The sequence below is a fragment of the Acyrthosiphon pisum genome, chromosome A3 (genome assembly GCF_005508785.2).
Source record: "Acyrthosiphon pisum isolate AL4f chromosome A3, pea_aphid_22Mar2018_4r6ur, whole genome shotgun sequence".
Lineage (NCBI taxonomy): Eukaryota > Metazoa > Arthropoda > Insecta > Hemiptera > Aphididae > Acyrthosiphon > Acyrthosiphon pisum.
Window position 1 is genome coordinate 24,221,395 of NC_042496.1, and position 24,294 is coordinate 24,245,688.

The 24,294-nt window shown below is 29.0% G+C and overlaps 1 protein-coding gene across 1 annotated transcript in view; it reads left to right on the forward strand.

Annotated features, from left to right (window-relative positions):
* Positions 1-24,294, forward strand: part of LOC100573104 — an 87,331-nt gene that overhangs the window by 57,904 nt on the left and 5,133 nt on the right. Inside the window, exons 4-5 of the mRNA XM_029491466.1 lie at positions 18,666-18,874; positions 20,064-20,232. Of these exons, the coding sequence (XP_029347326.1) occupies positions 18,666-18,874; positions 20,064-20,232 (378 nt within the window). The remainder of the gene's footprint in view (positions 1-18,665; positions 18,875-20,063; positions 20,233-24,294) is intronic.

Consider the following 24,294-nt stretch of genomic DNA (forward strand, 5'->3'; position numbering starts at 1 on the left):
ATTAAAAAGTGAAGTGTTAAACAGATTTATACTCTCAAAATCTTAACAGGTGTTCATTAATTACTTAGTTAAGACTTGCGGCGTGTATATGGGACTATTGTAAGAGGCCAGTACGACTTCTTAATATTATATTATGTTTTAGATGTTCGAAGCAACTTAAAATATGTATTTGATTTTTATGGTCTACCATAACATATAAGCACCTGACATATTAGTTATTACAATAGCCATGTTGCAGAACGAAACTATTATATTTTAAACCTGCAGAAACAAATACTTAAATATAAATTTTTTTTGTAAGCGAATTGCAATTATAAAATAATAAACTTTTGTTGTACAACATAACTTTGCTTATCCTATACAACTAATATTCAAAATTCGCGTAAAATAACATTTAGGCAGTGTTTTTCTTCATAAATGGATGTTGAGACGCAAATTTAAACCGACTAATTCCGATAAACTGAAAGTTTTTTTTAAGCTTTTAAAAAGATTGAATAATATTCCGTAGGACGTAACTATGTAGTCGCGTACCCTTTTGATATTAATGTGTTGCTTTAAATTCTTAATTAAAAGTGAAGCGATAGAAGACCAGTATTTTTTTTATTAATTGAATTATAATTTTATTTTCTCGATGGAAGTATGGTGAAAAATATTGTGTTGAAATATAAACGTAATGTATCAACAAAGTGATTGTGATAAACATGGTTGTTATGATTCTAAAATGGAAAGTTCTATACATCTTAACTATAAATATACAGTAAAAAAGTATTTTATCTCAATACTACGCAATTTGTTTAGAAAATAATAACTTTGAGAAGTACGTAATTACAAAGTAAACATATGCACTTGTTCAACTAGATCTTATCAATTTTAAAGTATCATATTAAAATATTATAACAAAACCGAGTTTTAAAAATTATGTTTCAATTAATAATATTTCACGTGACATCATTTCAAGTAGAATAATTACTGAAATACAACACTGACATAACATAAAATTGTAATGAAACACCGAATTACTGGAACGTATAATTAAAACATAATTAGTGTGTCAAAATATAAAAATATTTACTAAATAATTTGAAAAAAAAATGTTGAATTATAACAAAATGAAAATACAAATATAATAGGATCATAATAGGGAGAAGGAAATAAAATAAAAACGTTAAACAAGGATGAGTCAATTAGTAAAACATTGATTTGTTATAAATCTTCAGTAGCGTTATTCGTGTGAGGAGAACTTAGTCGGCAACGGCCACAGTCTAATTTTTAAAGGCTTATTAGGCCTACTACGATTGCATCTCCTCGTGAAAAAGGTTTTGTAATAATATTATTTTATGTCGGTACACATATTATTTAACACATTTCCTATGCACAAAAAAAAAAATCATTTTTATTTTGGTCGACTTTAATTTGTCTTTTGTAGTAGGTAGGTATTATATTTCTCAGTGGCGTACCCAGGGAGGACTGGGTGGGCGAAGCACTCCCCCAAATCCAAAGAAACTTTTAATGCTTAATAGTATAGGCCAAAATACGGGAGATAATACCGAGTTCTACTTAGCTAGGACATTGAAACAGTCATGGGGTAGGCCGAGGGTGATATATTTAAAAAAAAAACAAAAACCATGAGAGTAACAAACATTATTTCATATTATTTGTAAAAGAGCTGGTCAAAATGTTTCCCTTGTCTAGTAAAACTTGAAATAACGCTATACTGTTATAAATATTTTGCATATTATTTCAAAATTACACACAAACAAAAATATTATAACAGGTATTGTCTTTGATAAGTGGAACCGTTCCTTAGGAAAAAAAAATATTTTCCGAAATGTCCTGAAGGAAATCGCTGTCTATATAGTCATCAGTCGAGAGTACTCGAGACTATATATTACGCCACCGCGGAAAGGCGATAAATTGGTCGGCAATAAATTAATATTCGTCGTAGATTTTGGATACTTCGGATCAATATAATCGTTAAATATCCTTTCTTTATTTATCCGACACAAGGCCGTATAACCTGACTTTATTGTTCGAAGTACCGATTTATTACCTTCGTATGTCAAGTCGAAAAGAGAGATTTTCCCGGCGACTGCAGGTCGTCGCCGGAAGAGTGTTTCCGTAAGCTTTTAATTGCGTTTTTATTCTATATAATACGATACCATGTGCACGGTGTTGTCCATATACTTATGCCTCCGACTGGATTGTATAGTTATTAAAAGTCATGTACAACATATTATATATTGTTCGCAGCACATGCTTTATATATTATACGTCTCACAATCGTACCTACTACAGACTGGTGTCAGCGAAAGTCCTCTTGAATCCGATAATGTTACGTATAATATTTTAAATTTTTCAATCGATCCGAAGAACATTTTTCGCTATTACGTTGCTTTTTTTTTTAATCCACTATTGTTGCGCATATGCGATACGAGTGCGTCAAGTATAGACGAACGCACATAAAATTAAAACCGCGTGATAGGTATATGACGAGGCTGATTTTTAAATTTATCGTAAGCTGAAGATAATATTATTATCTTCTTATCCTGCCGTTATACGGTTTCATTTTTTATTTTTTTTTCAACGTTGCAGAAGTGCGTCATACTGTTTTGCATTTTTTTTTCATAATTATTAAAATAGTTTTACACACTTTTACCCTTGTATAAAAGTCGAAACAAAAGATAAAATTGTTTGTCGTCTGTTTCGCCTGCACGACGACAACGAAACATCAGGGAGAACCATATAATCCTACCTACGCAATGCATATAATATTCATAATAATAATAATATTAAAATTTAAATTATATAGCTAACACTATATAATTTTGGTGACACCGATGATATCAGCTGTTCTAAAATACGTAGGTATTATTTTTATCAATATAAATACCGATTTCCGATGGCACGCCGGATGTAATCGATGAGGTTAGATGGAAAGAATAATATGTGTTTTGGCGTATAAAAAATAACAATTTGTATGTATATAATAACGATCCAACGGAATCGAGTGGATGCATCGAAATAAAGTTAACGCTCACAACTATACAATACATAAGGCGTACGTCGTCTTTATTTGGTTTTCACTGCATTCGATTATATTCTACTCCAAACGCCATTATTTGCTGTACAAAAACAAACACAATATATGGTATTATGTTGTGCAGCACTGCAACGACGCGGAAACGTATGTGATGTGTAAGGAATCTATCGTTCGATACCTTACCCTCGACGAGACATCGCGAGTCAGCACTGTGCATTGAATAATAATTATTTAAATTTATTTAATATTATAATATTATTATTTGGTATATTGTTTACGAAATGTTACGTTTACGTCTGTGGCCCTCGCCGCCACACAATGAATGTGCAACTTATTGAATAGGTAACACATCGAACGCCTTAAAAGACACTCACTGTAACTATCCACCGATGATTATTAATTAACTGCTGCACTTGGACGATTTATATAATTTGCATACCTAACATTTACGTTTGTAAGTCGCATCCCCAAAAAGGGTACAATCTATAGTTGCGCCCGGTATATTTGAAAGTCTTCTTAGTTATTTATTTAGTATACACTGTGCTTGCTGTGCTTACCTTATTATAAAAACAATAAATTAATTATCATTACACATACCATATAATCTTATAATTCATTATTTTTATTATTATTACTATTTAAAACCGTTAGTATAATATAATATGTGTCACAGATGCAATATGAAATTAATGTGTATATACCACACCAATTGTCGGCTATTCGATATGGAATCGAATCGCTTGGTATAAAACGATGGAATCGGTAGGCATAGATTTCGTCCGGTACTCTAACGAAATGTGAAAAAAATTCACTGGGACTTTCTGGCACGCAACCACATAGTTTGTCTCTCAAGCTGCAGTAGCAGTATACCCATCTTGTATCTGTGTCGTATGAATGTATAATTAGTGCGAGTAACGGTTCTCACCGAAACACAAATACCGTACCCTCGTCGATATCACACAACTGAACATTTTGTGGATCTCGACGAACACTGTTCCTGCAGTAGCATAAACGAGATGAACGATATAAGTTGCCGCACGAGACGTGGCACGTTAAGTTTCCGTGCGCAAAAGCTACACGAAAATAATAATATATTCCCCCATCTGTAAGCAATTATAATAATATTTCATTATCTGTGTCATATTAATTGACAAGGCCACTCTTATCATTTGCGTAAATATATTATTGTTTTGTCTCAACAGTAAAAGTTTTTTTTTTACACAAAATAATTATTATTGTTGACTAAAAGTGATTTTCCGTTTTCACTAATCGTGTATAGGACATAGGTAGACTGCGGTTGGTCATCCATTTTCATAAAATATATCTTAATGTATTTATTGACTCGCTCATTAATCATAATGTACTGAGTTAAAAAAAAGGGACTGTCCATCTCCTAAGTCCAGGGCATACATACAGTCTGATATAGTTGTATAAGATGGTTAAGATATTATAACATTATAATGTTATGCGCGCCTTGTACAGAACAGAAAGCAATGCATTTAATTTTATCTCCGTAAAGGAACTTGCATAACTTATACATGACCTGTTATTTTTCATGCGGGAACTTACCAAACCCCTTAAGGACACACCCGGGTAGTATAATATAGCACATACTTGTGTATAATGTATTTATTTGTTTATTATAAAATAATATGAAACATACATAATATAATGATAAAGGCGGAACCGAAAGTAATTTTTTAGTCACGTGAGCCTTATCCATACGCGTTTGTGTGTGTTTGTACAAACTATATGTCCACTATAAAACGTGTACGTCATAAAAAGAAATCATCCTTATTTCGTTATCTAACCGAAACGGAGAAGTATATTTTCGTAAGTCCGATAATATTATCGTCTGTTTATGTAAGCTTATCGAGTGTCACGCATAAATCGCACATAATGATATACGAACTGGGAGTAACAAGCACGACGCTGCACATGATTTTAAAATAATAATAACATCTTGTCCGTGAAATTTTGATCTGATATGAAATGCATATAAACCGAAAAAGAGGAGAATTTTAAATGTGCACGTATCCGACGATTATGCAACTGTAATATTAGGTAAGTACGTGTATGTAGTCGAAAACTCTAATTTGAATTTCCAATTACATAGGTAGGCGTACAAAAAAAAAAATGTTACTCATAACAAACGTTTTTTATTATTTAAAAAATATTTATTTATTATTTATTTTTCAGGATGCTAATAAGACTCTTAGAAATTACCAAATCTTAAATTCGTATAAAAGTTGACGAATTTGTAAAAATATGTAGACGTACAATATTATATGATGATTGATTTTAAAATTGTATAAATGATTGCTTAAATGTATCAACACGGATGTTCGCCGTAAGTCATCTTAAACTTTTATCAATATTCTGTTTGCCAAACAGAATTTTTTATTTAACCCACATTATACAGGAATAAAGTACCTACTTTTTGTTGAGACGAAACTTTCTTTTTTATTCGGTACTCCGGAAATCTTTCTTTTAAAATAATAATTTTAAAGATTAGAGAGGATCCTTCTGAGGTAGGTACTCCAACTAAGTAGGTACTTCATTGAATACAATTTTTTTATTAAATTACACGATTTATTACTATACTCTAGGGTTGTTACAATTATTTATTTATTTACATTTCTGATGAGGTTTCAAAGTTGTTCTCATTTTTCCGTTCAAAAAAGGTTATAACGACTTAATTTTAAGATTGTTCTGATTAAACGTTCAACTATACTAACCCCTATCATAAGTTTCAATCCAAAATATTCGGCGTGATCTTTTTTCAACTTTTTTCTTAAAATATTCATATACCAAATAAAGTAGAATTTAAAAAATGTTTTTGATTGCTGGGTTCTTAAGATACGAGCAGGCGAGATTTAGTAATGTAGAGTTTTATAACGTTTGAGCTGAAATACGATCGAAAAATATCGATAATCGTTCATTAACCAATATATAATATAATGTAGGTACATGAATGATATAACGCGTATTTTACCTTTTTTTGGCACATATAGTTTTGTTAATCGATAGATGATAATATTATACTTCAGTGAAATACCTATACATTAAATTTCAAATCGTACAAACATCTATTTGATTTAACAATATAGGTATAGTATACGAAGAGACGTTTTCTCTCGAGTTTCCATTAAATGTATAGGTTTTACCTACTGTAAAAGATTTAATTCGAGGGAAAACGAAATATCATATATTATTAATATGGTTTTGAAAACGAAGGACACTATGGATGTCGATGAGTGTATACCGACGTTCAGCTCAGCCATGATTATTTTGTCTTTTCTATTTTAGTCACTACGACACTACCTATTACTGCACGTCGTCTTGAACACAGAAATCCAACTCTCGTGTTATCTATAACATAATATCTCAATCCAGCACGTACAGGACTCAGCTAATACTACGGTAAACTTTTAAGAAGAAAATAACATATCGTATCGAAATCTTGTAAAGATTGCGTTACGTATATATGGTTCAAATTTAGTGTTTTCACGGAGGTCATAATATATATTTTTTCCGCAAAAAGCTTATTTTATCAATCGAATTTTTCTTTAAAACTTATATTATATAGGTACTTATGTTCTTTCGAAGAATAAAGCTTCCAATTCCGTAGCCACGGCAAAAAAAACAAACATAAAACAAAAATGAAATGATACGGAATTATAGTTCTGGAATCGGTGTTGTTCGGCTTTCCAATCAAAACGATTATTATAGATATTGGCAAAGCGAACAAAATTACCGTATTATTACACCGCGGTACTCATACCAAATCCGAGGATTTTCTTTAGTCAGCCGGTTACGCTATCGAGTAACTGAAAAAAAAAATTTGCATACAACAAAATAACGCATTCCGTGTTTTTCTAAATCGTTTTTTAATTTCTATATGGCATATTGCAGGGTTATCCGTTAGGTATTACGCTTGTTAAATATTCTATATAAATCGCAACCGCAGTGGGTTATTTCGAAACTATCGGTATAAAAATTATTTATAGGTTTTGTATGTACACACGTTTTTCATTTTAGAGCCCAACTGCAGAAACGAGGCGTATTCATTTCACAATTATGTGAAATTCACTTTGTTTTTCCGTCGACAATTTTTCGGATGGTGCACATCAGGCTCGTGAATTGAATTCTGATAAAAATCACAAATCTTTACCGATATGATAGGACGTTTTTGGGTGGTCTTGTAAGTTTTATTGTACCCACTAAAGTGAAATAACTACATTTAAGCATCTCGATGTACTTTCCGCAGAATCCATTGAACTGTGCTCAATATCTATGGTTTAAGTTTGTTTCTGAATAAGTTGAATCGTAATTTAACTCTAAAGTTCATTATATTATTATGTACGACATAATATAAATGGATTTGATTAAACTGAATGGACCTTGTTTAGAATTCGCTAGTAGCATAATATTGGATGTTACGTTCACTGTTCAGTGTACTGCAGTTATAATAATTGTTATTCTATTCAATTGTAAATTATAATATCATTGCTACCAAGAGAAACCTGTGAAATTTAATATTAATGTGCACTTTATGTTTAAAGTAGGTAGGTACATTTAAAATAATTTGTCCTAATATTATTTAACAGTAGTACATATTAGTACCGAAATATAATTACCTATCGTAATATTATTATTTCAGTTATAAAAAAAAAAAAAATTCAAAAATGAAGAGCCATAGTGCTAAAAAATGAGTTAGAAAAATATCGTAACTAACAGACATATTTTTATGATAACTAAATAACTATATCATAGGAATAATTTATATACAGCCACATAATATAAGCTGCGTTACTGTATTGTTTTAGAAAAAATTGTTTTTAAAATATTATATTGAATATAAGATCAAATAAATTTGGCCCAACCTTACATCGTTTATTTTACCAGTAATTTTTAAACCGAGATCAAACAAAATACCAATGAACTATGTGTATTTGCATTATGTATGACGTATATACGACTAATGTTAAAACAACTAACACTAAATTGCATTTGAACCAAGATCGATGATTAGTGGATCCGTTCCTAATTACATATTTAACCTAAACCAAACACTTGTATTATATATTTGAGTTAATGAAGATCGTACTATATTGTGTGAGAGACCCAATCAATTCGATTACAGGTGTGGCAATGTCATCATGCATTTACCACAACCATAGCGATTGTTAAATCATATTATCGATTAATTGAAGGGCTTCCAGTAAAAATCAGATAAGTCTAGTTTTTTGAAAATGCAATTTTACGTGGAATTAAATAAATGCAAATATATGTATGTAGAGTTTGTGCAACAATCAGATAAATCCGCGCTATGTTTAATATTTTGGTTTTCATAGTAAATGTTCTTACGCAATCGGTTTGATTTTTTTTTGTGTAAGAATCAGATTAATCTGGACTTGCCCGATTTTGCTGCAAATAATCTGTCCACGTTTTAACATGCATAGGTGTAATATTCTACGACTTGGTTTATTTCAAATTAGTTTTGTTTTATTCATAATAATATAGCAAACTTTCCATTAAAAAAAAGAAAAATATACTTATGAGGAAATAACCGGATATGTCGGGTCGAGTGCAGTACATTTTTATGTAGGTATGTAGGAACACAGACGAATCAACATGTGTCCGGTATATTTCATAGAATTGAAAATTGTAAATGAGTGTAATTTCCAAGAATTGTTCAAACACTTAAATTTTTTTTAATCTTCCTGCAAAGTTTCAAAAAGCGGACTTGTTTGGTTTTTGCAGCAAGTCGAACACTTGTGGGTGTACAGTGAAATGTATTTGAATCGTTTACGCTATATTAGAAAAGTTTAACAGAAACTGCAAATGTGTACATTTTTAATGAAAATAAATAGATTCATAATGAAAATTGAGAAAAATTATAGCTGGTAACGAACACAATTTTCCATAGCATGCATACACTTAAAAGTTAAAGCTATTAATGAAATTAAAAATCTGTGTTGAACTTTTACGTAAATTACAAAATGTTTTATAAAGCCAAAGGGCTTAATATTGACTTTTTCAAAAGTGATGTTAGATCAATAATATGTTTTTATATCGATGGAATACAAGTTACGACTTGCTTGAATCCACGATAAAATAAATCTACCTTGTCATGTTTATTAATCAAAGTAATCAAATAATAATTTATATATATATTTAATATTTATGTTATTTGTGCACCGTAAAAATCAAAAGTTCTTTTCGTACCTTTTCAAAAATAATAAATTAATAAAACAACTTTTGAATTTATCTATTTAATTTATTATGTGAACTACTTATTAAAAACATCGTAACAAAATATTATATAGGTACTTCATACACGTACATTAATTTATGCAGTTACATTAATACTTGTGAACTAGTGTTGTAACTACAAAAAACTGAAAAGCAATTATATTTATATTATATTATATTTTTCCACCCAAATGTTTTGAACGTGATTAACATTTCGTGTATCAATATCAATTATTTAAATAACTAAATAAACTATATCATAATCAAAAATAGATTATTAACATCACGATGGCATAATATTACATTCAAATTATTTAAATTTTTGTCGTTAATGTGTAAATATTAATTAAAAACAATATATGGTTATATCTACGTGAATGACACTCATAAGTCATAATAAGTGAAACACAAAACTTGTACACGTCTTGTAAATTTAAATAATAATTAATGAATTGGACAAAAAAAATTAAATCAAAATTGTTTAAAAAAACTGTACTTGAATTTAATACTTTTTTTTATAATATTTTAGACTTGAAGTACATTCATAATATCATATCATAAAAAGTTCTATAGAAACTTAAATATAATATACGTACAGTGTATACACTTAATTATTCTGTTAATAAATACTTAAAAGTGGCACAAAACCTTAAATTAATTTGGTATTGAAATCTGTTTAAATTACCATACACATATTTTTAACAAATATCCAATCCAGTAAAATGTAATCCGAGATTCATTATTCATTATTATAGTTGACGAATAAAATTATGGTCCGTTGTAATTTTTTTTATACACAAATCAGTGATAATGGCCCCCTTTATAAAGTTTGTTTTTCTGTTTCGACATAAAGACATATAATTAAATTTGTATAGTTGGGCACTTATCGTTTTATACGTCATATTTAATTAAACTATAACAGAATTTGTCTTTTATACAATTATGGCTTTTCTTTATTTCGAATTCTATACGTTTTATATTAAACTCAAACTAAGTAAAAATTCAAAATATGTCATTTCTATTCAACATTACTCATATACATATTATATTGATGCAATTTAATTTCAACAACATTAACGTTACGAGAAAAATTACTAGGTTTTATTATCTTTATATAACGCTAAATTTAAAAAAAAAATGTATACCTTCAATTATTTTTATAAATCGTATATTTTGTTATCACTTATATGATATACGTCTGATTTCCGGCACGAATCATTATCACGCACATCTATTTCATATCTTACCGGGTACAATCAAAAATGTTTTTCAAATTACGACTTACGAAGTTTTGCTGGGTAGCCGACGATATCTTTTACCATAATCTATGCACGTGATCATTCACGTCTTTTCACATAGTTTTATCTTCATCATTGAGGTGTAGAACATTAAAAAAATAATATTTACAACAAATACTGAAATATTGACATGGAAAATATAAAAATTTCCCGGAAACGAAATCCTGATGAAAAAAATCACTTAATGATGATTAAACTTTCGGCACTTTTAACGGTATAGCTGGTATACTCGACTGGTAAACACAACGCCGTGACGATTAGGTAGTGCAATCGTATAATCGTGTTTTATTACGATATATTATTTTTGACGCACAATGAATTTAATTCCTAATACCTATTCTTAAACGATATACCTGTGGATTTTTTTTTTTTACCGAGACTTCGCGTTTTCCGACTTCCGTGAATCGGATACCTAATTTAATACTTAACATACAACAGCTGGTGGGTTTTACCGGTTTAATATATAAGGGTGTCTATAACGTCGGTATATAAACACTCCAGACGCATACCTTGCGACAGAAAACGAACGACGCACAATTACCTATCGGTCGCATTCTATTTTATTACCAACCTGTTGTGTATAGTGAACGAGACGCGAATGTACTTACTATGCTGTCTTTGGTCGTTTGACATTTAATACCTGGCGCAGGGTACTCGATCTTCAGCCGGCCACTCGTCGGCGTGAGAGTTAGAGTATCGCATCACGGGCGCTCGACCCGCTGCAGCACTCCACGGAAAATAATTGTCGTAGCTAAATAAATTACAGATGTTTTGAAATAACGAGGTCGTCGTCGACTCGACCATTGTGCTCGGGAACCATGCGACAGAAAAAAACGAAAAAAGAAATTGAAGGAATGAAAAAAAAAATCATTTTTGCCGGCAATAAAATTACGTTTTACGAGACGTTATTAAATAGAAGATCGAGATCGCTTTGACCCGAGAAACGCATATTTTACTATGCCGTCGTACCGCAACTATAGTACCTGTACGCAGAGTTTTCCCTGCAGAAATTTATTATATTAGATCATATTTTTTTATAAATATATTATTAATATTATAATATTCTTTTTGAGATTATGAAATTATTTTATTTTTATTCGTGCGTGGTATTGTTAGTTTTAGCGTTTTGCCGACATCATATTATACACGACGTTATCTTAGACCATAAATAAATAATAACATAAGGACATCACAAGATGGTTATCGTTACACATAATTATATATATATATATATATATATGTGTGTGTGTATGTGTGTATTATATAGGTTAGTAATAGGTATAAACTCTGCAATATGCCGTTAATGGTTATCCGAACTTTTGGGGTGGAAAAAAATGTAAAGAGAATTACAATTTTCAAGTCATCAATATCCTGTAAGTTCACGAAATTAACTGTCGATCGCGCATATACCTACGAGTTAAATACGTGCCTATATATTTTTTTTTAAACTCTCAGTATCTCCAAATTCCAATCGACGTCACGTTCAAATGCCGAGGAAAAAATCCGATTAAGCTGTTCTTCAAGCTGCTCGTGTTTAGCGTTTACAATATAATAATAATAATAATATAAGAACGGGGCTTATACCGTTTCACCGTTATTATATCATGTTATCTGCAATGGGCTTAAATGCTTATGATAATAATATATGCGTCATATGTCACCCAAATTTCGTTTGAGGTTGACCCTTTTCTAAAGAGAGATTTTTTTTCAACCTAGAATTAATTTACATTTCATACATATTACACATACGTCCTAGTCTCCCGTTAAAATTCAGATGTCGTACTTTTCGTGATTAAAATATTTTAAAGGTTATCCGCCGTGGGTAGTTAGTATTTGATACGTAAGCAAAATATCGTTTTACAAAACGCAAAAAACAAACCAAAATATAGCGTATACCTACCCACTAATTAAATATGATTTTACAGCGTAGGTATACAATTACCATAATATAATATAAGGCGAACAAATCGCTTCAAATTATACCGATTTCGGAGACTTATACTTAGGCCTGAGATGCAATTATGAACCGCGATGTCAATCAAATGTTAGCACATCGGAATGCCATTAAAGTTTCCGTGTGGTTTAACCTGCATATACCTACTATAAAGGCGTAGTATTCTTACCTGCGTTTTAAAATTTAAGTTCAATTAATTCGATCGAAAAGCTCTAAATACAAATTATAAACTCCGCGGGTTAAGTTCTCGCTTAAACAGTTGATGATCGGCACGCTAATGATTGTCATTTGAGAATTCGTTAAAGAGGTGCGAATGCCTGTGAAATACCTACACGTCCTGCAAAGGGTCGAATAAAAGAAATAATGTATGTCTTTACACTCGATGTTGTTTAATGTCAGTATATTATTATTGTATACGACTGCGTCGTGAGTACTTACTATTATTTTTTTCCAACAAGCTTCGCTCTATCAAGACACAAAACATCTGACACGACGTCCTTATTATCGTTCATATATTTTTTTTTAAGTTTTTGTATGCTTATCATTATATGGTACCCAATAGTAAGGCGTACATTTTTTATACGCCTGTCACCTACTTATACTTATTATTATTTATTTCAGAACGTGTTTTCGAATAATATATAATATAATAATATAATATGTGTGTGTGTGTGTGTGTGTGTTATTCAACGATTATTTGACGTATTATTTCTATCTGAATATAAACTGGTATTTGTAATTTCGTTACAACAATAAAATATGAAAATAAGCTCTAAGCCCATTTTACGTATTTGGATAAACTTATAACAGACATAATGCATATTTCACAATTCACATGTTTTAATATGCATTTGTAAACGTACACAGGTATATTTTTTTTACAAAATCCAATTCTCAATATAAACATTGAATATTCAATATGTTGCCAGAAGAAAACATAATTTAAAATAAAATTGTACCATATAACTGAAATTGTGAACTTGAATGATTTATGAATATAATATAGGTACACGTGTTTTTTAGAACCCATACAAATATATAATATACGAATACCTATATATTTGATGTTCATACAATATTAATTATTTTAATTATTATAATAGCTTTTAAACATTATAAATACAATAATACGTACGTACACAATTGCTTTTCCATCTTATAACACTATATATAGCACCTAAATAGTAATAATCTAAAGAGTTATGAAAATAATTTTAACTTTACTACTCTTATATTTGTTTTAACCGTGATACATAAATAAAGTTTACGGAGTTATGAGTGGTTTTTTTTATAAGCAATTTTTCCGAGTATTTTATGCCTTGTAACGCTCATTGCGTTGTATTTCAAAAATATATTTTTAATAATAATAATAATAAAATAACGTATAGTAAAACACATATGACTTCATGAATAATACAAATATATATGACGTTCACCTTTCTCGGTTTACTTTATAAATGGGACCTATTATATTTTTTTTACGCGTCGTATTTGAAAATATAAAGAAAAACAATTGAAACAACTTGTGCGCGAGTCGTTGTTGAGCATTTTAAATTTACACTTTGATAACAATTTACATTATAGGCCCCAATCAACTGAATTATTTTATACCTTATACGCGGCTTGAATAATTTAGACTCAAAAGGTGTTGGTTGTTGACAATCATAACGAATGAATTTCTTTCCTGGCGTATCATTCACAATCAATCCGGATTTTTTCATAAGAATAATATTTCAACCGCCACTACAATTATAGGGATATTAAAAATTATTGAAATCATAAATTATATAATTTGACTAATAACCATTGATACTTCATACATAATAGTTCAAACAAAAAAAGTATCTATAAAATAATACAATATTCTTAAGTCTGAATAAGTATCTTCTGGTTTCTGATTTTGACTTGTTTTCATTATGACGAAAAAAATCAACATCAAACATCTTAGGTATACTTGTTTGCTGATCTGTCTGAACTCGATTATAACTTATAATAGTAGTGGAAAAAATAACCAAAGATACATAACTTTTTGCAACAGTACCTACCTACTACTGTTACGGTAGAAAAGTCGTAAGTAACTTGTCAGTGTAAACGTACGGAAGTTTATAACGCCAAGTAAAAGATAACGCGCTCACGCACAAACAAAAATAATATACTAACCCAACGTGGATCGTAAATTTAGGATACTAATGGCTATTCGCTTTTCTTATACGCATTGACATGTCATCAGATAAGTGATGATAAGTGATAACCATGTGCGCGGAACAAATTACTTAATTAACTGTAAAGGTCGTTTTGAAAAACTGTGCGTGCAGTGGCGTGCACATAAAATAACTTAGGTTGAAATTTGATAAAATATACCCACTATACACCTACCTAAATCAAACTCATAATAATTTTCTGTTTTTATTTTTGTAATTTACTTTTATATTCCAGTTTTGGTTTTTGAGACGAAGTTCCATAATATAATTATTACCATATAGATTCTAGTAATTTCTAGATAATTCTAGCTTGTAGGAAAACGCTCTCCGAGGTTTCGATCGATGTTCTCCCGAAACTCTTTCCGGGCTAGGAAAATTAAATTTGATACCCTTACCAAAAAATTGAACTATTTAAAAAAAAAATGAATGAAATAACCATTTTCAAGTTAAATAATTAATAAGAGGTTGTGCTTCATTACAACGTAAATCACGTTCAAAAGATAATATCCAACGTCTGAACTCTGAACTTTTCGTTTATTTAATAACAAATACATAACAGTTCTAATTAAACACACACACAATAATTATTTTCTAAGCTACGAAATAAAAAACGATTAGAGGGGTTCATAATATTATACCCTCATTCATTTGACTACGATCAACGTCAACTATGCGAAATTTGTCTACATAGTTAAAACGGTATGTTTCATATTATTATCATGTGCTTCGTAGACGTATAGACTGGCCACAATAATTAAACGGAACGTAAAAAATAATATATTTATATATCCTTTAAGACCTGCCTGCAATGGTTAAACCTAAAAACACGAGTTTCAAAAGATTAATTTTTTACCAAACACGTAGATACCCATTCGCATCCATGTTACTGTCATCGTCGTCATCTGATGAATTTAAAGTACCTATACCTATATGTTTATGTACTGTGCAAACAAAAAGTTTTATTCGTCGTCAAAAATTACAGTCACGGCTTGGCACGTCTTCGACGACACCGCAACACATAATCCTAAAATCCCAGTACGTATATTTGTATACTTACGCATATTATGCGATATGTATATAATATATTATGTACCTGCCTTTCACGTACCTACGCCATATAATGATAGTAATATTATATAATATATTATTATACATTCGAAAAATATTTGAACTTTCATTTTTGCGATACATTTAAATATTCGACAATTTGAAATGCATACAAACGCTACAATAATTACACGATTCGGCATAATAATATTGTACAATGAATAAAAATAATATTAACAATAAGCCAATAATAACCATTACGTCACGCCACGCTGAAACTTTTTATTAAATTGTGTTTGCATAACAAAAACATTTTTCAATTAAACGAGAATTATATATATATATATCAAAAAATCCTTTAAACTCTGCAGCCTACCTTTATACTGCCATAATATTTACTACATACGAACTCTTCCACTCGTACTTGAAGATAGCATATTATATAACAATAATTATGTAATAATTCGGTTCGTGTATTTCGTTAAATACTATTTTAATAATTTACAATCACGATGACACTGTGACAATATTATGAACGAGAAACCAATTACTATTCAGCAACATTTCTCGCATAGCTTATGTACTGTTTATAAGTATAATAAGCACATCCCCACATGAACGTATTATTATAATATAAATATAGTTTAAGGTGTTATTATATAATATTATCAAACGAATACGATTAAAACTGTTTTACATAATATATTATTATTATACGGGTACGTATATATGTTATTATTATACTTGTGGTGTATGTATAATAGTATTAGCCGAACTTTCGGGAGAACAAAATCTGTAAGAATCCATAATATTACGGATGGCGTAACAATATTATACCGAATTATTAACTTCTACGTTGCATTCAATTTTAATTCATTAATTACTTTTATAATGTACATCTGCAATAAGCTTAAACATTCATAACGTCCTAAGGTCTTAGAAAAATTCAACAGATTTCAAATTTGTAATAGTAAATCCGAGCTTAGTATTTTTAAAAATAAAACAAAATGTCGGCTTAAAAATTGACATTTAAATAGTATCTAGGTATCAATATAATAACTCCTAGCAAAGGCCAAGCCTTAGTTTAAGCGATAAATGATTGTAATGTGTGTTAATAAACGATGCGGATGCAGGGAGAAGGACTATCCTAGGACGAAGTGCCTCCCTGCAGCGCCGCGATTAAACCCAAAAAAAAAAAAAAAGGTATCAATATAGTAATATCTATATACTTAGGCTAGGTTGCAGGAAAAAGATTCACAAAATGTATGTTTCATGTTCTGTTGATGGAGGTTTCTATTTTCCTTGTAATGTCTGGTGATGAGGGCCATACAAGGATGGTGTTTTTAATTTCGTTCAGTTTTGAGGAACCTTGTGTCCACTTTGTATGCATTTCAAAATGTCGAATATATTTAAATGCATTGCGAAAATGAAATATCGAATATTTTTGGGATGCATAATATTATTATTATTATTATTATTATTATTATTATTATTATTATAGCGTAGGTACGTGAAAGGTAGGTAGGTACATAAAGGGTAGGTACTGTCCAAGCTCGTAGCCATAATATGTCGTTTGAAATCTATGTATATTATACTGTAAATAAATACACAATACGCATGTTTCGAATTAAAAAATAGGTTAAATTACGATTTTAAACTGAGTTCATGACTTCAGATTTGTAGTTTGGACAAGTAATGATTGTATAGCTATCTTCTTTTAATAAACACCGTAATGATTTTAATTGATGACTTTGCAGTTTTGAAAAATGTTAAATATCTTATTAACTACAAAATATATTATCTAAAGTAAGGTACCTAGGTACCATTTAAACATTTACTAGCTAGTACAAAAATATTGTTGTGGAATGTTTAAATGTTAAATCAAGTTCTTTATAAGTTTATAATACCCAGCTATGGATCTATATATAGATAAGTAAATTGTTGTTACGATACAACAAAACGTTGTTATTATTGAGTTAAACAGTATTCAGTAATAAAAAAAAATACATAATATATAAGTTATGAAAAAAAATCTTGTTCTTGTTGACATGTACCTACTCCAAGTTTTAAAAACTCTAGTGTTTTAAAAATATATATTGTATTTTAACACCTATTGAAACTAGTGTTCACACTTTGGACTTATACACGGTATATTATTATAATATTATATTATACGGATATAAATTCCAATACGTTTAATATGGTATAATACAGGGTTTATATTTTTATGACAGTGATATTTGCGCCTCGATAACATTACAAATAATTAAAACATACCGAAACTTGAGTTCTCTGCGTATAAGAACTACATGATTTCACCATTGATATTAAATAGCACTAATATTGTAGAAACATCGAAAGTTGAACACACAATTGCGGAGTGTCTCCATTTAATGTTGTTGTCTATATCACTAAAAGGTCGTATAGGTATTCGTATGGACAATTCACTACAATTATTAATTTATCATCTGACAAACGATATTTTTCATTAAAATTTTCTTAAACAATACGTCATAACGAAAATAACTTCTATATTGACCATTTTTTTTCCACCAAGATAGTTTGACTATAAACATAATAAAATAACTACAAAATATTGTGAAAAAAAGATGACACCAGACTCTATCTATGTGATTGGTTTTTATAATTTTATATAACCTGCACATTAGATTATATATACACTATATAGGTTATAGGTGACTATTAGTTAATAATATAGCAAATTCTATGAACCTCTCAATCTATTAACAATAATCTTAGACAGTCTATGGCAAACCCAATTCATTTAACTTTTCCCTTTTGATACATTATACTCCAAGATATAGACTAATTAAACCATTGAATTTATTTATGTTTGTACCGTATAGAGACCAAATGTATTGGAACGCAGTGCTTCTAATGGCCTGGTCTTTGGCCACGGTCTCGGCCATTTTGGATTCCACCAGGAGCCAACGTTACTGGGATGACACGAAACCCGACGAAGCCGGTCGCTATCCAAACGATAACATGCTGAAGACATATATGATCAGAGGAGGAGGAGGAGGAAATAAACATTTCGTTACTTCCGTATTTCCGGGTGCCTATATAATAATTTATAATAATAATAATAATATTAATAATTTATTTAGTACTAAACTTTTTATAATTTAATCACGAGTACAAATTATAAACGCCATCGACCATTTTGATATTAAGTACCTAGGCCTCCTACATGCTGCAAAACATCTTCGCAGATATACAAAGTGATAGTCTGATTGGAGACAAGTGAAATGAAATGAGATACCAATACCCAGTTTCTGTATCTTGTTTACCTCTATCGTACGGATTCAAAATAATGAATATCACACGACATCCTTTACAAAAAAAAGACATAAAATTTGTTTTATAGTACCTGTGACGAAATACCGTCTCGATGACAATTTATAAATGATATGGTTTATAATAATAATACATATAAATATTGTTTAACATATAGGTGTATATATTATAACGGTTTTGTTATGACTTTAAAACATTAAAAATAAGCAATTGACTTTAAGGTTAATTTCAAACATTATTGTAAACACTTGGGCAGTTTGACAGTTAAAGTTAACATCCGATGATCAGATGAACGTTCAAATAATATTTAAGAAGTTTATCACAGTAAAAAAATATACATTAATCTTTAAAGAACTTTTATAAATCTACTTTATTTAAATATGTTAGATGAAAGTCGACTAATACTGACATATTTATAAAGAATATTATAATGATTAACTTACTTATCTTTTTGAAAAAATAATAATTGATTTAAAATGTTTAAATACATTTTATTCAAATGCTATCTTGAAGGAATGCTTTTACTGAGTTTTTACTTGTAAAGGTATTACATTTCTTATTTCATTATTTCCCTCTCTCGAAATGTCTATATTTTTGCTCAAATGTAATAAAGTAAAACTATTTTATCTCCGAAAGCTAGCAAAGAATAATTTGTTTCAGCGATTCTCTAAGAAAGTGTCTAAATCCATTTTAAACGTTGATAGGTACACTTGAATTTATAAAAAACAATTTTTCGGACTTTCATTGTTTTAATATTAATTATCCGCCAATAATAATTCCCATTGATGATAATAATAAATTTAAAAGAGATGGTTACAATTTAACCACTAAACTTCCAAACTATTCCTATGTTAATATTAAATGTCACAACATCACAAGTATGTATTTTACACAACGCCTAAATGTACGATGCTTAAAGTTCCATTAAAATATTTTTATCGATATAGAAATGGATGCCAGAGGATTTCATGAATATGTTTTCGATGGACTACAGCCGGATTTTCAGTGGCCGTCAATTAAGTTTAAAAGGAACTATTATCCGCAAGGAATTACGTCTCGAGGGTTCAGCGATGATATTTTTCACCAAAGCTTTGGAATGTTCGAGCCATTAAAAAGGTACGTAGTTGAAAATAGTATGGAATATATTAGGTAACGAAAAAATAAACAAATAACATCATTAAACGATCAAATTGAAAGGCGAGTTTTGAATTTTGAACTAATATAATTTTAAACATGATAAATATACAAATATGTCATAAAATATATACTTATGTGTAAAACAATACTTGGTGTGCTTTACTCTAAGTATATGATAATATTATAGGTAACACAAGAAAGATTATTAATAATCATATCGATGGGTTTCAATGATAATTAACAGAAACGGGTGATAATTAACAATAGACCTACCTATAATCATCGTACAATACATATTTAGGGTGTCCATTGGCCGTAAAGGGCTGTCCGGACAAAAAAAGGTTTTTTTTGCCGTTATACCCATAACCCTTTTTTGAGGGGGAGAAGCTAAAATATAATAAATATTTTTATCCAAAAAATATCGAAAAATATCGAGAAGATGAAGTTAAACCTTTCTACACATCAAATACTTAACCAATAATAAATCTATACATTATTAAACACTATAATTTAAGCAATACGCCAACACGTGAAGTAGGTATTGTGAAAATATATCAAGTTAGACTTATTCATATTATTATAAATATATTTTTAACTTTGAGTCTACTCAATCAAAATATAAATCTTATTACGACTTATAAGTTAAAGTTATTTTATTTACTTATCAGTTATTACATAAAACGCACAAAGAAAATAATATCAAGCTGGATAATGCTTTGAAAAAATGTGCCCCTTTGCACCCTCAGATTATTCCTATGCTGACATCCACTTAAACGAAACTTTCTGCACTTATATTATGTCGTACGAAAATCATTAGTGCTGCAAAATTATACAAATCGATCGTTATTATCATAAAAAAGTTCAAAATGTTAATAAATATACAAATGGTGTTTTTCTTTGGATTTTCGTGTATAATTTATGGCATTCCCAATATAACATTCCTACAATGAAGTGGATGTCTGAATTGAAAAAAAAAATTAATTCTAAAGCGATAAGAATGATAAAAAACGTATATCATGCTATGTTATATTTTACATTTTCACTATAATATTTAATGAATTCATATACATTCTTTTATTTCAGAAATTAAAAATTAAAATTTGATTTGTGTACATACTGTGGTATAAGTGGTACTGTGGTAGGTACATTTTATATTTTCAATCAATAAATAAAAAAAATTAAAACCCTACAAAGTCGATATTTACATATTAAATATACAACACTCGTACCCATACTATACTTCGGCGTATGCATTTTTTTTCTATTCGCCGTTACAATAAAGTCGTGTAAAATATTGTCGACTTTCTCATAATTTCGTCGGAAACAGCAAACTCATATTATTATATTCCATCACCCGATTAGAGTAAACAAAAAAGACAGTGTACAGTTTATCACCGTGTGGTATGCATATCGTATATCAGGTATATACCTACCTATTATATTAATATTAAGTAGTCAGTATGTACATAATAATTAATATTATAAATTTAAGTCAATATATTATATGTGTTACGTGTAATCGATCTATAAGAATGATAAATCATAATATTATACCTAACTAATAATTATAATCAACACTATTTATCTGGTAAATAAATTTACATCATTGTCTTGTTTGTTGCGAAATAATGTTTAAAATTAGACACGAATTCTGAGTATATTTTATATTTTTAACACGCATTTCTATTATTAAGTTATTATATTGCGTACTTATTATTAACTAGGCATTGAACATTTTCATTATTTTTTATCTGTACTTCCTGAAAAACAACCTGAAGAATATTTTATACAACGAAATACTAGTGTATGTATGCGTCCAAATTGTACAAAATTACCACAACCATTACCATAACCCATGCTAGTCGTAATAATTATTTTTCACGTCGGCTGAGTGCTGACGAAGCTTTCGGTTAAAAAACCGAAATAAGGTTGCGTAATAATTAGCAAATTAGGGAATAATAACACGTAGTTTTATATTTATATAAATATATATTTTACCCCAAGTTAGAGAGTATCCACACTGGTGGGCCTCCCTCCTCACGCCATTTCATGTTATGTACCTTATAATATTAGCTTTATTGAAAATATATATCTAATGATAAAAAAATATATCTATATATATTTTAAGTACGATACAACTTAGAGACAATCTTTTGACATGGATTAATTTTTTGCATATTCGTATAGAATCGAAAAAAACTAAAATGTAATTTTATTACAAGGTGACCGCGACAGTAGTTGTCCAGTTGGTACATCTATCCTGCAAGAAATCGTGTGTATTTCATATAATTTATAATAAATGTGTATTAAGCATTGTACAGCAACACAGCATCGATCATCATTAGTCATAATAAACAATAATATGTAAAATTAAAACTCGTGTTCGCTCATTGGACCTTGCACCAAGATAAAATATCCGGTTTAGGCACGATGAGTAATATTAGCAATTCCGTCTAAAACCATGAAAATAATGTGCATTTTACAATCCAGTTATATCCACACAGATATAATATATTTTATGTACTGTACAACAATATTTCATAATTTGGAATAAACTCGAGCAAAAATCGTGATACATATAAATCAAACTTAAATTATTAAACAATAATATATAATTCAGAAATCACAATATAGGAGCCAAATTAGATTAAATAGTAGTTATAATTCAGTATTTAAACGTGATAAATGCATTATTATGATTATTATATTGTGGTTTAGATGAAAATATTTGTATGTAATACATTATTATTATTATATTGTGGTTTAGATGAAAATATGTGTATGTAATATATTATTATTATTATTCCCTTTTATATTAATATATTATGTTAATATGACAAGTTCGTAAATATTTTTGAGAATATTATTATGATTGAATATTTTAACAAATTGCTTACTGTAGAGAAATAATATTTGATTTAACTTCTGCACGAACCGATAAAAAGAAACTTGAATTACACTCGTATTCAGACTCTTGATTTATTTTCCACCCGAAATAATTTTACAAACGACCGACTTCTCATGATACGTACATAAAATACGAACATCTTATATAATATGACAATCATACTAAAATAATATATATCATTATTATAATATTAAATGCCAAATATTTAATAATACATACAAAAAATAAAAATCACTAACGTGAATCATACTTTTAATTTGTTCACAGACTGCGGTTAGTTATAACTTACAAGCTAACATATTTGACGTGTTGACCGCGGTTCGGACATTATATTATAATAATAAAATAGAATTTAATTTTTATGCACAACATATTATTATGCGGAAAAACGTTTATAACCCTATGGGATAATAATGTGACAAATAAATACAGAAATAATACAAATTATCGGTAGTCTTATAAGTAGGTAGTTTGTTCTTATAACTTTTAATCTCTATATTGTACAGTCGAGTTTTTATGAGTTAAAGCATTTTGTTTTTAGTTATTCTTTTTTTACTGACCATTTCGGTTTATTTAGGTAGGTAAGTACTAAACAAAACGAATGCTATACATTTCATTTTTTTCCATTTGTAATTTTAACACACCCATTTGAATTATTTATAATTCATTAATTTAATCATTCAGTTTACTCATCGGTCATCTCATTATATTATGCAAATGATTAGTTACTTCATAGTTCAAAATGGTCATACCCACAAAATAATTATTTGAAAAGTAAACAATAATTGCGCAAATTTAATCGCATCAATCTGATCATCTAATTGGTTTGTATTATAAAAACACTTTTCACATTATTTATTTGTTTATTTGTTATGAAGTATATATTTTTTTTCGAATAAAACTTTTTTCAACCATTGAGATAACAATTTTGAAATAAATTTGCATTATTGGAATCTAAATTAATATTTTTGATTTATTTGTCCAATGTATTGTCATTATAATGATAAATTAAACAACTATAATATATTATTATATTTTATTAGTATTATATTTTAATTTATTGGTGTACATTTTTAAATGATAAATGATTTTTATTACTATATTAGGGTTCATAAATATTTTGAAAAAGTTTG